The sequence below is a fragment of the Egretta garzetta genome, unplaced genomic scaffold (assembly GCF_000687185.1).
Source record: "Egretta garzetta isolate BGI_Z169 unplaced genomic scaffold, ASM68718v1 scaffold638, whole genome shotgun sequence".
Classification (NCBI taxonomy): Eukaryota; Metazoa; Chordata; class Aves; order Pelecaniformes; family Ardeidae; genus Egretta; species Egretta garzetta.
The window spans coordinates 58,344-73,109 of NW_009260676.1; the positions used below are offsets into that span (position 1 = coordinate 58,344).

Genomic DNA, 14,766 nt, shown 5'->3' on the forward strand with positions numbered 1-14,766 from the left:
GACCTTGTGGCAGTGTTAGTGGACATGCATCGCATCTTGTTTTTTAGATATATATATATATTTTTTAATTATTTTTTTTAATTCTTCCTTCCCTGTTTTTGTCCTGACTCGGGTTCACGGGTGGCTGGGGATAAAACTGGGAAGTGCCGTAGTTCCCAGTGCCCGAATGCCTCCGAGCACCACTGCCTGGCCACCCTGAGCAGACACCAACCTTCCCCGCACTCGCTGCCCGCTCTTCGGTCATGGAGCGTTGGTGGGCTGGTCCCCTGTCCCACCTCGCGGCTCTGATTTTTGAGCCTGCTGCAAGGACGGAGCCGTGGGAGAGCATGAGATGCGCGGATACCATGGGTGCATGGAAATCGAGGCAATCTTAATAACACCAGGAGCTTATATCGCTGCTTCAGCCAAAGTAAGAAGGCTTAACAAAACGCCTACTGATTTCCCCAGCCCAACCTGGGAAGCGGCGGCGTGTGCGTTAGGGCTGGGATGTGGCCGGGCGTGAAGAGGGGTTTGTGCTTCTTCTGCTGCGGCATCGCTAGTGTGGAGGTGGTTGAGGTGACCCCGCGAGCTGAGGCGGCACCCTCCTCGCTTTCCCTTTGAAGTCCGTATGTGAAGGTGCTCCTAAGCTGCAATCAACCCCCTGCAGTTTTTTATAGCTGGGAAGTGAAATATATGCTGGATTTTCTGTTTCAAAGTACAACCGGGGTGTACAAGTCCCATGGTCAATGGCATCGAGGGAAAGTTTCTCCTGTAGCCTGGAGCTACCTGTGCTTTTTCGCTGTTCCCGCTGCAGGGGTGGGTGTTTTGCATCGGGTGTGTAGGGTGGGGATAGTGGAGACGAATGTGGGCGCGGGGCTGGAGGGCAGACGGGGCTGCACGCTGCCGGGGGTTTTGCTCGGCCGCGGCGGTGTTGCGGAAAGGGTGATGACAGCCCTGCTCCTTCCTCCTCCCCAGCCCCCTGTGTCTCCAGCGCACGTGTCTCTGAGATGTCACTGAGAGCCGAAAGCCATGCAGCTACATCGACGCTGAAGAAGATTGCTGCAGACATGAGCAACATCATCGAGAGCCTGGACACCAGGGAGCTCCACTTTGAGGGGGAGGAGGTCGACTCGGAGGTGCTCAATGACCCAAAAGGCACCGGTGAGTTGACACCCATATGTTCTCGCCCGGTGTCCCATCTGGATTTAATATGGGATGATCCGTGGGCAGATAGGGTACAACCTCAGTGGTTTTACCAAGCTCAGCATTGCTCTTAGCGCTTGAGCTCTTCCAGCCAACTCCCTTCTGTGAAAGCTTATCTTGAAGCTCTCTTAAATGGTATGTTTTAAGTGGAATGATTGCTGCTGTGTAAATGCTCCCACGCTAAAGCATTGCAACTCTCTGCTGGCTTTTGTGCCCTCGTGGATGGTGACGAGGCTGTCGAGCTAACGGGGTTTGTGGTCCTTCCAGCGTGCATTCCCTTCTCCGCCATCTATCACACCCGTGGGTTCAAAGAGCCGGGCACGCAGACGTACCTCACGGGATGTCCTGTTCGAGTGCGTGTGTTGGAAGTTGAACGCTTTACTTCCACAAAGAAGGTCAGAGCTTCCAGAAATTTCATTTCATTTCCGTAGAGCTGCGTTAAAATGCTGTTTGTGGGTTAACTTTCCCGCGTGCTTGTTCATGGGCTGAGGAAGCGGGAATGCCTATGTCCCAGAAAACGCTTAAGGGAGAAAGTTGCCTGTGTGTTTATAAAACCTAATAAAGCAGAACAAGAAGCCGTGAGACAGAACGATCCTTAAGTAAAACTGAATGAGGGCTCTTTGGATGAGCAGCCACGGGAAAAGGACTTATTTCAAAGCTGCATCCCTTCTGGTGGCGTTCTCCTCCGCAGGTGCCGAGCCCCAATGTTTACACCATCGAGCTGACCCATGGAGATTTCACCTGGCACGTGAAAAGGAAGTTCAAGCACTTCCAGGAGTTTCACAGGGAGCTGCTGAGGTACAAAGCCTTCGTGCGCATCCCTATCCCTACCAGGAGGTGAGTCTGCAGCCCTGCGGAGGCGGTGGGCTTTGGGAAGATGTGATGGTCTTTCCTCTTTTAATAGCGTATCCATTTGGCTTCACCATTCCCATTTATTGTGCTGTAAGGAAGAGAGGGCGGAAGAATTTAGTCTCTCCAAAATTTAGCAGCTATGATAAAAATATTTAGTCTCAATGTATTTAGCAGCTCTAACCTAAGTGGTGCAAGCACCTCTCTGCTGGCTCAGAAAGCACGCTGGGTCCCAGGTTGTCAGCTTTTGAGCTGAATTTGCCTTGAAATTGGGGAAGGATTACGCTAAGGCTAATGGAAATTGTTGGCATGCTGTGGCTTTCTGCCAGCGTGGGCTGGGTGTGGGTGGTATGGGGGTCCCTGGCATGGGTGGTCAACCCTGCCCAGACTGGCCTTGGTGCTTGGGGTGGCTGGAAGCGTGAGGGGAAAGAGAAAAGAAGTGGGAAGAGAAGTGGTGTAGGTCAGCAAGAGCCTCCTGACGTGGAGAAATGTGGGGAGATGATATTAGGAAAGGTGAAATTACGAGGGGTTAAGGGCTGGGGGGACATAACACCCTAAAAATAGGGTATAGGCTCCCTTTCCTTAGAAGGGGACCCTGAAAAATCAAACTCTGATGTTTCTGGGTTGTATTTTCGTTTGTGCGCCGGTTGGAGCACGCTGCCTTCTTTAATGAATCCAAGCTTGCTTTTTTTTCTTTCGCTTTCCTGCCCACCCATCTCAGTTTTTAAGAGCTTGGATAGGAAAACTAAAAGTATTGCAGAAGAAGGGTTATGTATGGAGGCACGCACGCGCTCGCAGCACTCAGACACGGCGTTGGGGGTTGTTTTTTTCTTCCAGTCACACGGTGAGGAGACAATCCATCAAAAGGGGAGAACCGAGGCAGATGCCGAGTTTGCCACACACCGCGGAGAGCACGGTGCGGGAAGAGCATTTCTCCAGCAGGAGGGTAAGCGCCCGGCGCCGTGTTTGCAGGGGCCGGAGGGATGCTCTGGGGTGGTTTCTGCGGTGCAGGGACGCCAGGCAAGATGCTTGCGAAGCCAGACGCTCTCAAAGCCTGCATTTCATTACCATTAAAGTCTTCTGCTTGACAAACTTAGGCTTTGACAAGCCCAGCTTTAACGCCAAATTGTCCTCCGTGCAAAGAGGAGGATGCTGCTCCCAGGGTTCATACGGGCGAAGTTTTCCGCTGCAGTTGAGGAAAACCGGGATGCTGGGAGTGGCGGCTCCCTTCCTCCCACCTGCTTGGATTTAAAGATAGAAGAGGCCGTTCGCAGAGTCAGGTTGCGTGATGGAGGCAGCCCCGCGGCCATCAAAATCTGAGAGATTTCAGTCCTGTCCCTCTCTGAAAGGGGAGATGACAGTCGGGCTCTTGATGCTGAAGTGGGTAATTTTAGCCGAGGCACATGTGTTCTGTGTAACTTCATCAGATGTTAACAGATGGGCCCTTCTGTGAAGAGGGTGGATGTCTTCCTACCTCTTCGCTGCAGCTTTGCTGTTTGCAAAAAGCCCCACCAAACCAGTCTGTAAAAACCCATGTTTGTTCACCCTGGGCTTATCATTTCTTTCTGCTGTTCACCCCCTCCCTGGGCTTTCTGCCGCTGAAGCCTCAGGACCCGAGGTTGTGTCTCATGGCTGTGCGGTGCAGATAGCCCTCCCTGCCATGCGTGGCATTCATGCTGTGTAGGAATTTTCAGGAGAGAGATGTTGGTTTACAAGAGGAAGAAAAATGTCTTCTAGATCCCTTTCTTTCCCGCCCCCCCACTCCCTTGGTTTCCTTGTGGGATTCCCGCAGCTTTCACCCTGGGGATGTACAGCTGGTAACTCAGGATGCCAACGCTGAGAAGGGCGAAAGTCCCAGTGGCTTCTGTTTCTTCTCGGTTTGTTTTGTGCCCTGTAGGACTCTGCTCGGTTTCCTATGCCCAAACAGCTTAATCTGCTCTTTGCCCAGTTGTCACGAGGATGGGAAGAAGTCCCCTCCCCTGTAATGGTTCCCTCTCTTCCCCACTCCTGCCTGGGGCAGACAGGCTCTCCAGCGCCCGGTGGCCTGGCCACTGCCATCTCCATGGCTTTGGGAGAGGGCAGTGTGGTCACCGTGCTCCTCACCCCATGAGCCTGGTGTTTGGGTTAAATAGGTGCTCTCAGATGAGGCCAAGGCTGCGTTTTCTCATGAAGCTAATTCGTATACGTTGGGAACAGCAGGGACTGATTTTTGTATCTAAAATTATTCTGAAACTTGGGCTCAGTCAAGAAAGTTGACCTCTAAAATGGCAGCGCCAAGCAACAGGTCTGCTGGTGGAAGGTACAAACGCAGATCTGTGAACACTAAACAACCTGCGATCGAACTGTGTGTGCTGCTGAGCTATGAACTTCTGTGAGCACATAATAATGTATTTATACAAGCCGAAAACCACGTCTGATCTCTTGACTGCTTCCTAATGCCAGACACTTGGATTGTGGTGTCAGCTTTCTTTTTTTCCTTGAAAATTCCTGCACCTTATCTAAAGTTCCAATGTTTTAATTGTAGAAACAGCTGGAAGACTACTTGACAAAGATCCTAAAAATGCCGATGTACAGGAACTACCACGGAACGGTAAGTAGGAATTAGTTTGCTTAAATGCCTAAAGAATATTTGCTTTACAAACATCAAACGCGTCGGAAGAAGGCACGCAGCTTGTATAAGAAATGCTTTACAGCCGTGTTGCAAGCATTTGGGCTTAGCTGATTTCTTCAGTATGGGTGTTGTATGATTAGAACCAAAGAAAGAGGGTGAACGGCTCGCTCTTGGAGGTCACTGTTACAGCAGTGATAACCTCCTCGAGGTAGTCCAACCCAGGCGGCTGACTGTACATGTAGGACGTAGCGGGTTTCCGTTTAATGCTGAGGAGTGTTCAAGATGATAAGCTGAAGTTTTAAATACTCAAACAATTGGAGTCCAAGCCATATCCCTTCAGTCTGGGCTTTGTGTGTGGTCCTGGGTGCAAACTTGTCTCGGGTTCCTCTTCTGTGCAGTTTCACTGGACTTTGGTGGCTTTGAGTTTGTACGAGCAATACCCATCCGCCTCTGCGGGTGTTTTGTCGCTTCCAAAGGGAGATGGTAATTGGCTTATTTCCCCAAGTCGACAGTCTTTTTGAAATGAGGAGAAATGTCAAATCCAACTTCAGGCCTATTTTAAACGAAAATACTTCCTTTGAAAGCCATCCTCGAATGTTTCTTCAGTAGTCCTCACCTGTCAGCTGCAGCTGTAACATCTCCCCAGGATGGTAATTTATTTCCCCTTTTTTGGCTGCATAATGATTGTGTTACTCCGTCTTTTGTATTACCGGCAAAACCTGATGCACACACTGAGTAGCTGCAGAGCTTAGCGACATTTCTGAGCAAGGGGTGATAACTGGGAACGCTCGGTTTCCAAACAAGGCAGAAATGTAGCCTAAACTTAAGGTATCTGTGGCAGCCAGTTCTTCTCTTTGACTTTTTTGTTGTTGTTTGGTAGGAATTCTGCTCTTTTGCAGGATTTCAGTTCTGTAGAGATGTTGGGCAGCTCGTAGCTGGATGTAATGACCGAAAGCAGTGTGTGCTTTTCTTGCAGAGCTCGGTGTGTTGAGCACTGGTTCTTACATGGGACAAAGTGCTTGTCCAGCGTTGGCCGTTGCGCTTTGGGTTGGCCGTTGCGCTTTGGGTTGGCCGTTGTGCTTTGAGTTGCAAGAAGTCTTCGTATCTGGGCTGAGAGAACCTGTGTTTCTTCGAGTGCTGCCTTGGGGACAGGATGTGGACCTTTAGTCCACTGCAGTCAAGAGCTGTGTTAGGCTGCGTGTGGAAAATAGTCATCTTTTGTTCGGAAGACAAGATTGGGATAACTTGGCAATTTTGATCAGTAGCATATGCAAAGTGGGGGAGAGTTATTTTACAGTGCAGATCCATCTTGTCACTCTTAGGCGTTGCTTTTTTCAAATATTTTGGAGAATTTCTGCTCATGTAAGAACGTGGGTGATCTTTTGACCAGTCTGTGGTTTGAGGCGGGCTGCCGCGGTGGGGGCCGGGTGAGGAGAGGAGCGGTCCTGCCTTGCCCAGGCAGCTGTGGGGTGCTCCCCTCCTCCTGCGCTGAATCGCCCTTCTGTCTCCAGCCCCCGGAGCCAGATGTCACTTGGCACATAAATTCTCAGTTTATTGTTGGCTTTTGCTGGATTTGGCTGCAGCGAAGTGTTCAGTGAGGACTTTGCTGCTAATGGTGGCACCGCTAAGTGCAGCGGGTCCTGCAGGCAATGCTGGAAGAAAGCACAGGGAGAAAAATGTGTCCTTTCTAAAAAAACCCCAAAAAACAACCCAACAAAACAACCCCCACCATTCTCAGGCTAGAGACTAAAGTGAAGATTTCTGGCGTTTTCCTCAGAACTGTGTTTGTTCTCCTTAGAACAAAATGAGGGCTTTGCTCTTCCTGTGGTTGAGAAATCTTTTGCCCGGATGCTGACAAATACTGTAACTGTCTTAATCTCAGAGCACATTTTGACTCTTGCGTATTCCTCTCGTCAAATCCATGCACCGTGGTGTATTTTAAAACCCTAAATTCTTTGTAAAGTCAGACGTGGGGTTGCAATGGCAAGCTGCGACCTGCCTGATGTGTAACCCTTGTCCTTGTTGAAGAGCATCCTTGGCTCAATCGCGTCTCCTTGGATACATTTTTACATCCAACCTGCACAATTTAATTTGTTTTGCTTTTTTTTTCTTCTTTTATTTTGCATTTGTGGTTAACTTATTATTTGTATAGAGCTTTATGCGCTGTCTGGAGGACTTGCCATGCAATGGGGGAGTCAAGCTCACAGCAGCTTTGTAGACCTGACGTCCCTGGTGGGCTGAGGGTCAGGTCCGTGGTGACCATGTGCCGTTGCAGAGGTGGTGCATCCTCTGGCCTTTCTGGGTGATGCACCTGCAGGCTGTGGAAATAGAACCTACTGAAGCAGCATCATTTAGAGATGGACCAACCATCCCTTGCTTTGGCTGGCTAGCTCTGATAAAATTTGCAGCCCTCTCATGTTTCCCTTAATTTCTCAGCATTCAGCGTAACAGAGTATTTTGTGTGGAGTTCACAAACAGATAAGTGTTGTGACTTGTGATCAGACTCCAGACTTCATAGCCTTTCATTTTTTATTTTTTTTTTCCTTTTGGCTATGTGATGTGATTAAATCTCATGTCTTCTAGTCCTTTCCAAAACCTTTTCATAGTACTTCTGGGCTGAAGTGCTTCGAGACAATTACCATTAAAATGAAAGTCGTGGGAATCTCTGTGTGTTATCTGTCCACACTTTTTCTCTGGGAAATGGAAACTGGGGGAATATAGCCCCAAAACATGAGGAAGCAGGGCCTGTGGGCTTGATTGTATTCCATATAAAAAAATCATTGTTTAGACCTTTGCATCATTTTTTTTGTACGAGTTGCAATAGTTGCAAGATGCCTAAGCAAAATGAAAAATAAGATTTGACTGAGCCAACGTGTGCGTGTAACGTTTCGCATGAGCTTTAGTAACTGAGTGAAAAAGCCCGGTCTAAAGTGAAAGTGCTACAACGGAAGAACAGCTCGGATATGTGAGCGGCTGCTGTTCCGCCTCTGATACGACACTCGCATCTGCAGACCATCGCAAAGCTCCCCGCCCGCCCCTTCAGTACTTTCAGTTGTTGCATGTGAACTTCAGCACGTCTAATTATTTATTTTTTTTTTTAAATTTGGGTTTAGCGTAAGCCAATTTGATGTGTAAGAAGTAGCTGGCATCTTGCTCAAAAATATTATTTGAAAGAGTGGTGTAATTTCAGTTATTGCCAGCCACTGCTGCTAATCAACTCTCTATGTTGGGTTTTTTTTTTTTAACCCACTAAGTTACGAACAAGAGTTGAAATGAAAACGCAACGTGGAGCTGCTGAATTCTTTCTGAAATGCAGATGCTCTATGCAATTTGCGCTCCCATAAATCACGCGTGCTCGACATTGCTGGTGGAAAGGGTCGGTTTAAAACCGTGGCTCGTGCACCTTGCAGCTGGTGCTCCACCTTTCCCAGCCCGTCTTTCTGCAGCTGATCGCTCCCGGCTGGTTTGGGGGGGTTTGTTGTTTGGGGTTTGTTTTTTTTTCTTTCTTCTTTTTATTGCTACAGCCATGTCATTGGAACTGCATTCTCTAGGCCCCTAGCTCATACTTGAAACATTCTGCTGCAGATCGCTCTGAAACCGGAGCGGGATGCCGCGTCCCCGGGGAGGCAGCTGGGCGGCGCAGGAATTCAGATGCGAAGGAGATGAAAGTGCCTGGCTGCTCTGCATTCCCCTCTTGGTTCTTCTGCGAATGACGAGCACCTTGGATGAATCATAGAATCACAGAATGTTTTGGGTTGGAAGGGACCCCTAGAGGCCACCCAGCCCAACCCCCCTGCAGGAGCAGGGACACCTTGAACCACATCAGGTTGCTCACAGCCCCGTCCAACCTGGCCTGGAATGTTCCCAGGGATGGGGCCTCCACCACCTCTCTGGGCAACCTGTTCCAGTGGTTTACCACCCTCAGTGTAAAGAATTTCTTCCTTAGATCTAGTCTAAACCTACCCTGGTTTAGTTTAAATCCATTACCCCTTGTCCTGACACAGCTGAAAGGCACTGTAATAGCAAAAGTAGCTAATGCAGCGGTAATCTTAATAATAAATCATCCGATCAGATGTTTTCCACTGTGCTTGAGGCATTTTCCTCCTAACTGGTGGAATTTATTTATGGTTTGGGTTTTTTTTTTTTTTGGTACAAATCAATGCTCCTAATTGGAGCTGCTTGATCAACGCATTGGACGGGCCCCTGTCGCCGTCGTTGCCATCCAAAGACCCCCTTGGCTGAAGAGCAGGTTGCTACGCTGCCAATCTTTCTTTAGTTTTTATGTAATAGTCGTTCTGTTTCTGCAAGTCATTTTTCCTCCTGGCTTTTCTTTTGGCTTCTCCAAGGAGAATTGTTCCTCAGCACACAGTGCTCTTCAAATTGCTGCCAGCTTTTTGGTCGCAGCCAACGTTTTCAAAGGGTTTCGACATTTGCGTGCATTGGGTTTTGTGTGCCCGCTGTGAGAGAGATGTCTGGGTTTCTGCTTCGTCTGACGGGGAATGCCAGCCATTTTCTGAAGACATGAAAAAAGGATCCAGGGCAAAGAACTGGCCTGAGACTTCGCCTGGGACTCTGTTAAGAGCTTGTAGGATACGCTGGGTTTTCGGATGCGCCCCATCCCGCTCCGAGCGCCACCACAGAAAGAGCTGAAGTGTTCGTGGGTCACCACTGGTGCCTTTCCAGAACGTGTAGTGAGAGCGGTGGCTGCAAGGTTGTTAGTAAAAGCATGGAATAACTTGTTCTAGCCACTTTCTGAAAGCAGGCTGAAATCACCCCAAAATGAGGGCTTGAAATTTGCCTCGACTGAATAGAGGTTACTTTATGTCCTTGAGCTGCTCGGAGGAGAACAACAGGTCCTTTGTTCTTCTCCGTGGCCTTACTGATGTGAGAGGTTTGGGAAGGAGCAGCGGAGCGTGAGGAGGAGGAAGGATCTTCTGTCCTACTGCCGCTTCTGTGGGGCAAAAATGACGGCGTTGGGAAGGGAGCCTGAGCTGGCCTCACCCTAACCGCAGTATAGGCTTTTGCCCCAAATTTACTTATATTCTTTGTTATACTTAGTGTTTGAAGATATCTCCGAGACTTATGGGTCCACCCGTGTGATTCCTGTGCAAAATGGGGTTTTGCCAGTGCGGGCCCCGAGGTTGGTTTGCCAAAGAGCAGGGGACAGTGGCCACCTTGCAGGAGAGCCCTTCCCTGGGTGCTGCTGTGGGGCACGGGTGGGCATGGCCCGAAGGTGGCCCTGAGGCTGTCTCGTGTCCCAGCTGCGGTCGGGAGCATGGGTTGAGTCCTGGGCTTTGGTCCCAGCAGGCTTCATTGCCAAAACCTGTGGTTAGAGGCTTCCCCCCGGCTTGCTGCCTGCCCGAAGGGGAAAGCAGGTCCTGCCCTTGCCCTGCTCTGAGCACCCTTCTGCACTTGGACAATTGTAATAATAAATAATAAGTAATGAATTTATTTAATAATAAATTTAAAAGTGCCTGGGTGCAGACAAGCCTCTGCCACGCAAGGCAGCTCCTTCGCAGGGCTGCTCCTGCCCAAGCCCTGCGCGGGATGCCGGCATTTCTCCCTGCTAATGGGGCCCAGGGCTAATAACCAGCAGACTGTCAGGAATGTCTCGCTGTGCCAAGAAAAGCCTGCTCGGTCAAAATCGCCCCGGTGTCCTATTTTTAGGGGTGAACGTAATGGTGCTGTGCTTTCTCACCGGCTCTGCTTGTCATGATGTTCCTCTGCAATCCCCGCTGAAGCAGGAGGAGCTGCAAGGAGGCAGGTTGCTGGAATTTGAGATTTGCTGGTAGACTCGATAGTATGGCACGTGGGTTTTCCCAGGCTGTGCCTGCTGTGGAGCTCTGTGCAGGCCGGCAGAAGTCATGGGGAGTGTGCTTGAACTTGCTCCTCTCCTGCCCCACACTGCCCTTCCGATGGCTTTTTGGCTCCCAGAGCCAGATGGGGCGGTGGAGCCTGGGAGCGACCTGTGGTGGTCTTGGGGGATGCTCGTGGGATGAGGGGCTGAACCCCCACACAGTGTGTGTCCGTGGGGTAGAGGACTCAAAGGTTGTTCCCAGCCCTGGGTATGTCTGCTCGTTCCCTTTCCAGCCTTTCCATGAGGTTCACTGGAGGAAGGAGAGGGTTCAGGTAGCCAGGGTTCACAACGGGTCCTCAAACTGTGTCAAACCTGAGTCCTTGTTTCAGCCACTGATCTAGGAGGGAGGATACCGGTGGGTCCCTGTGATACATTTGATCTTGATTGTCCTGGTTGCCTGAAATGTGTTCTCCAAAGCACATGTAAAATAAGCAAACAAAAACCCCAAAAACCCAACCAAACTACTTTTCTTGATCTTCATGGAGATGCTTAAGCGATGATGGGTAACTTCTGCTCAGGATCTTCTGTAGGTTCTGTCTTTACGACAAGTCACTTCGATGAAGCAAAGTATTTTGTGGATTTCAGGGTATGAAGGATGGGGGAATCTTTTTCTCTTTCCGCAGATGGAGTTCATTGGAGTAAGCCAGCTGTCGTTCATCCACGACCTGGGACCGAAGGGCATGTGAGTCGTGAGCTGTGTCTTTGCACGTTACGCTTCACCAAGAGCAGGGCCTTATAAATAAATATTGTTCAAACTGATAGTTTTCCTTCCTCGCAAATAACTGGCCAGGGAATATTTTGCCATCTGGATAGAAAAAATTGCTAATGTCGAGACAGAAACGCTGCAAGTTTGGGAAACAGTTTTGAGAGCGCAGGCTCATGGGCTGGCTCGTGGGGTTTCTCCTCTTCCCTCCCTGCGATGTGTGGACCTGCTTGTTCTCACACTTGTGCTATAAATCAGGGCCCTGCGTTTCTTAAAGCTGCATGATTTCCCTTTGCGGGGTTTATTTTTGCCCTTGTTCCAGCTTTCGGGACGGTGGCAGAGAGGCTGCTTGGGCACCAGGAGGCACCAGGAGCCATCTCTGAGACCAGGGGCTGGGGGTTCCTCCACCTGAGGGCTGCCCTGCACCTCCTGGGGAGCCGTGCTGCCCGTCCTGACCATGTTCCTGTCCTTGCAGAGAAGGGATGATCATGAAGCGCTCCGGGGGCCACCGCATACCTGGCCTGAACTGCTGCGGCCAAGGAAGGATGTGCTACCGATGGTCCAAAAGGTACTGCTGGGGCGGGCGACGGCGGCGGTGCCGTGTGCTCCTTGGGCACACATACAAAAATCCTCATTTGTTTCTTTCCACCCGAAAAGTCTGTGAGGTAGATTCCTGCTTTTTTTATAAAAGCCACAGAGTTTCAGGCCAAAAGGGCCCGCAGGTTCTTCCCCTCCCCTCCTCCTGTGTGAAGGCTGGTGAGTTTTTTCTTTAGCGTTGAAGTTCATAGCAGAAGGGACGTGTTGCTCCAGAGGAAAACCGGGATTTCCTATGGCCCCGAGCTGTCAAAAGTGGCAATGATCCCCTGGTCCGTGCCCAGCTTTCCCTCCTGCGGGAGTGCCCGGGGGCTCCATGCCTTCGGGAGGGGACGTGGCTCGTGACGCTGCCAGACCTCAGCCTGGTTTTCTGAGCTTCCCTTCCTCAATTTACAAGATGAAGATCGATTCATTGAAACACTTATCTGGGCTGCTTTGGAGCTGGATTAAATCAGACGTGACCAACCTGCAGCAGAGAGGAGCTCCGTTTGGTGCAATTAACCTTGGAATTAGATACGCTGCCTCTTCCTTATTGCTGCACGTGCTTAAATGCCGATGTTTTCATGGGCATTTTCGCAAGCCACCCCGTTCCCACGTCACCTCCCGCTGCAGACGGGCAGAACTTGCTGTCCCCATCCCTTGACCTTCTGTGTTGGATCTTGGTGTTTCCTGGGGCTGCAGCGCGGGGAGGCGTGCGCTATGGAGGATGTGCGTTACCAGCTAGCATCCCAAAAATGCAAGGGGTATTTCCTGGAGCTTGCCCTTCAGGGCAAATCTTTCCTTTTGAAAATCCAAATAGCTCATACCTGCCACCTAGAAACCATTTCTTGGTTTGTGAGAGCTTCCCCAAGCATTAGCCACCTTCTGGATTTCAGCATCGCTAATGGGCTGTCGTTAGTTTATCTTAAAAAATTCTGGTTGCCAACAAAATCTTTCTATGTTCTTGTGAAGAAAAGGTCCTGTTCCTTCGTAGTCTTTGCCACACTTCTTTATGTAATTTCACAGAAGATCTCTATAATGAGTGCACAAGGAGATGAAGACGTGACCTTCTTTCAGGTCAAATCATTAAATTGTCTCCAACTCTTTTTTCTCTTTTATGGGAAAAAAAAAAAGCCTTTTCCTCTCAATACCCCTTGGTGAACTCTTCCCTATGTTGTGCAGAACTCAGGCTTTAGCGGGGACAGTAGCATGTACAGCTCCCATGGATCTTGGTTTTTCCTTTAGAGCCTAAAAAGGGGATGGGAGAAGCATTTGCGTGGGACTATGTGCAGGGCAACGAATCCCCACCGCGACCTGCCCAGGACTGACAGCGTGTACATCCATAAATAAGCAAATAACAGTAATATTTCCCAGAAAGGGTTATTTAAGTGAAGGATTTTAGGAGACGCCAAGCTGGGGGCAGACCGCGGCCATCCTTTTCCCACCACAGCTTTGCCATGGGCATTTGGGGTTTTCCCAAATTCATTTCACTTATTGGAGTAGGTTGAGTGTGTTGTGGCTGCGGGGGCTGCGGAAAGGGACGCGGAGAAGAATGGTGGGGTGGTGACATGGACGTGTATGGGCAGGGCTTCTCGGGCATGAGGAATGCTTGAAAATGTACTTTGTGGGTATGTTTGGGGGTAAAATTATGCACCAAATGATGGGGGGAGGTATTTTGGCAGCAAATGGGAGGTGGTGCTGGGGTAACTCTTTCAGGGCCCTGAAAGAAAAGAAAAGTTACAGGATCTGGAAGTAGATGAGGAGCTGGGGCTGTTACTAAAGATACAAGAATGAACAGATTTTTTGCGGTATTTTCTGTCACTTTCTGTGTTTCTGAATGTGCAGGAGAATGAGGCGAAGGTCTGATGGTAGAGACCTGTGTGGGACAGAGGGGGCCGGTTACCCCAGCTACGCCGCAGGGGGAGAAAAAATTAGAAATGCCATTCACAGTAAAAAAATGTGGGTTTTTTTCCCCAGAGTTGCCTTCAGGCTATGGTATTTATATAAAACCTGCCGGTCATCTCTCATCATGTGTTTCTAACAGGGTGCCTGTTGCTTGGCAATAAAGGCTTTCCAGAATGCCTTGTTCATATATTTTGATAGGAGTGAAAGTGATCCTAGCATCATAATAAATGCTAGAAATGTCAAGTAATTCCCGTCTTGCCTCTAGGTATAACGTACAAGCTGAGTAAAAATCTGGGATGGAGGGATCCTTGTTGCACCTTGCCCTGTGCTGGGGCACCTGGCTGGGAGGTTTGTGGGCAGGGAGGTTCTCATTGATTTTGTTTCAAGAACCTCTATTTTCCAAGACTTCTGTAAAAAGGAGCCATGCAGATAATTCAGAGTGTCTTATATTGAATTCAAACTCATTACCCAAGTTCATAAAATAGGCCCATTTCTGCTCAAGAAAACCATTCCCTGGACTAGCCCCTGAAAATCAATTTTACTTTTTAGTTGAACGCTTTCCTTTCCCCCATAAATGATTTGCAGTTGTTTGGAAGGAGACACCTTTTCACCTCATGAGTCTTTTATGGCTCGTGTGTTGAAGAGCAGCGTGGGTGAGATCCAGGTGACCCGGTTGCTGTGCCCGTACAGGTGGCTGGTGGTGAAGGACTCCTTCCTGCTGTACATGAAGCCAGACTCGGGGGCCATTGCCTTTGTCCTGCTGGTAGATAAGGAATTCAACATTAAAATAGGCCAGAAAGAAACAGAAACTAAATACGGGTTGCAGATCGACAATCTCTCCAGGTAAGAAATACAGTCTTTATTTAGACTCTTTTTTTTTTTCTCCTTTGCTTTTGCTTTTTTTTTTTTTTTTAAGGAAGGATCGATGCCGCTTGCCGGGAGGGGTTAACAAGGTGTGCCGGGCTGACGTGGTGGTGCAGCTCCGTGTCCCGTAGGGCTTGGCCCGGGCAGCTGCTGGTGTGTTTATACCTGCTGGGGATTTGGCCTGTGTCATGCTGATCATTTCCTAAGACTTAAAGAGGCGTT

The 14,766-nt window shown here is 49.5% G+C and overlaps 1 protein-coding gene across 7 annotated transcripts in view; it reads left to right on the forward strand.

Moving 5' to 3' along the window:
• Positions 1-14,766, forward strand: part of PLD1 (phospholipase D1) — a 99,231-nt gene that overhangs the window by 44,238 nt on the left and 40,227 nt on the right. For all 7 annotated transcript variants that reach the window (XM_035901171.1, XM_035901172.1, XM_035901173.1 and 4 more), the window contains 8 exons: positions 955-1,140; positions 1,450-1,577; positions 1,874-2,019; positions 2,869-2,977; positions 4,556-4,621; positions 11,123-11,181; positions 11,678-11,770; positions 14,371-14,523. In XM_035901171.1, coding sequence (XP_035757064.1) covers positions 987-1,140; positions 1,450-1,577; positions 1,874-2,019; positions 2,869-2,977; positions 4,556-4,621; positions 11,123-11,181; positions 11,678-11,770; positions 14,371-14,523 — 908 coding nt within the window. In that variant the 5' untranslated portion in view covers positions 955-986. The remainder of the gene's footprint in view (positions 1-954; positions 1,141-1,449; positions 1,578-1,873; positions 2,020-2,868; positions 2,978-4,555; positions 4,622-11,122; positions 11,182-11,677; positions 11,771-14,370; positions 14,524-14,766) is intronic.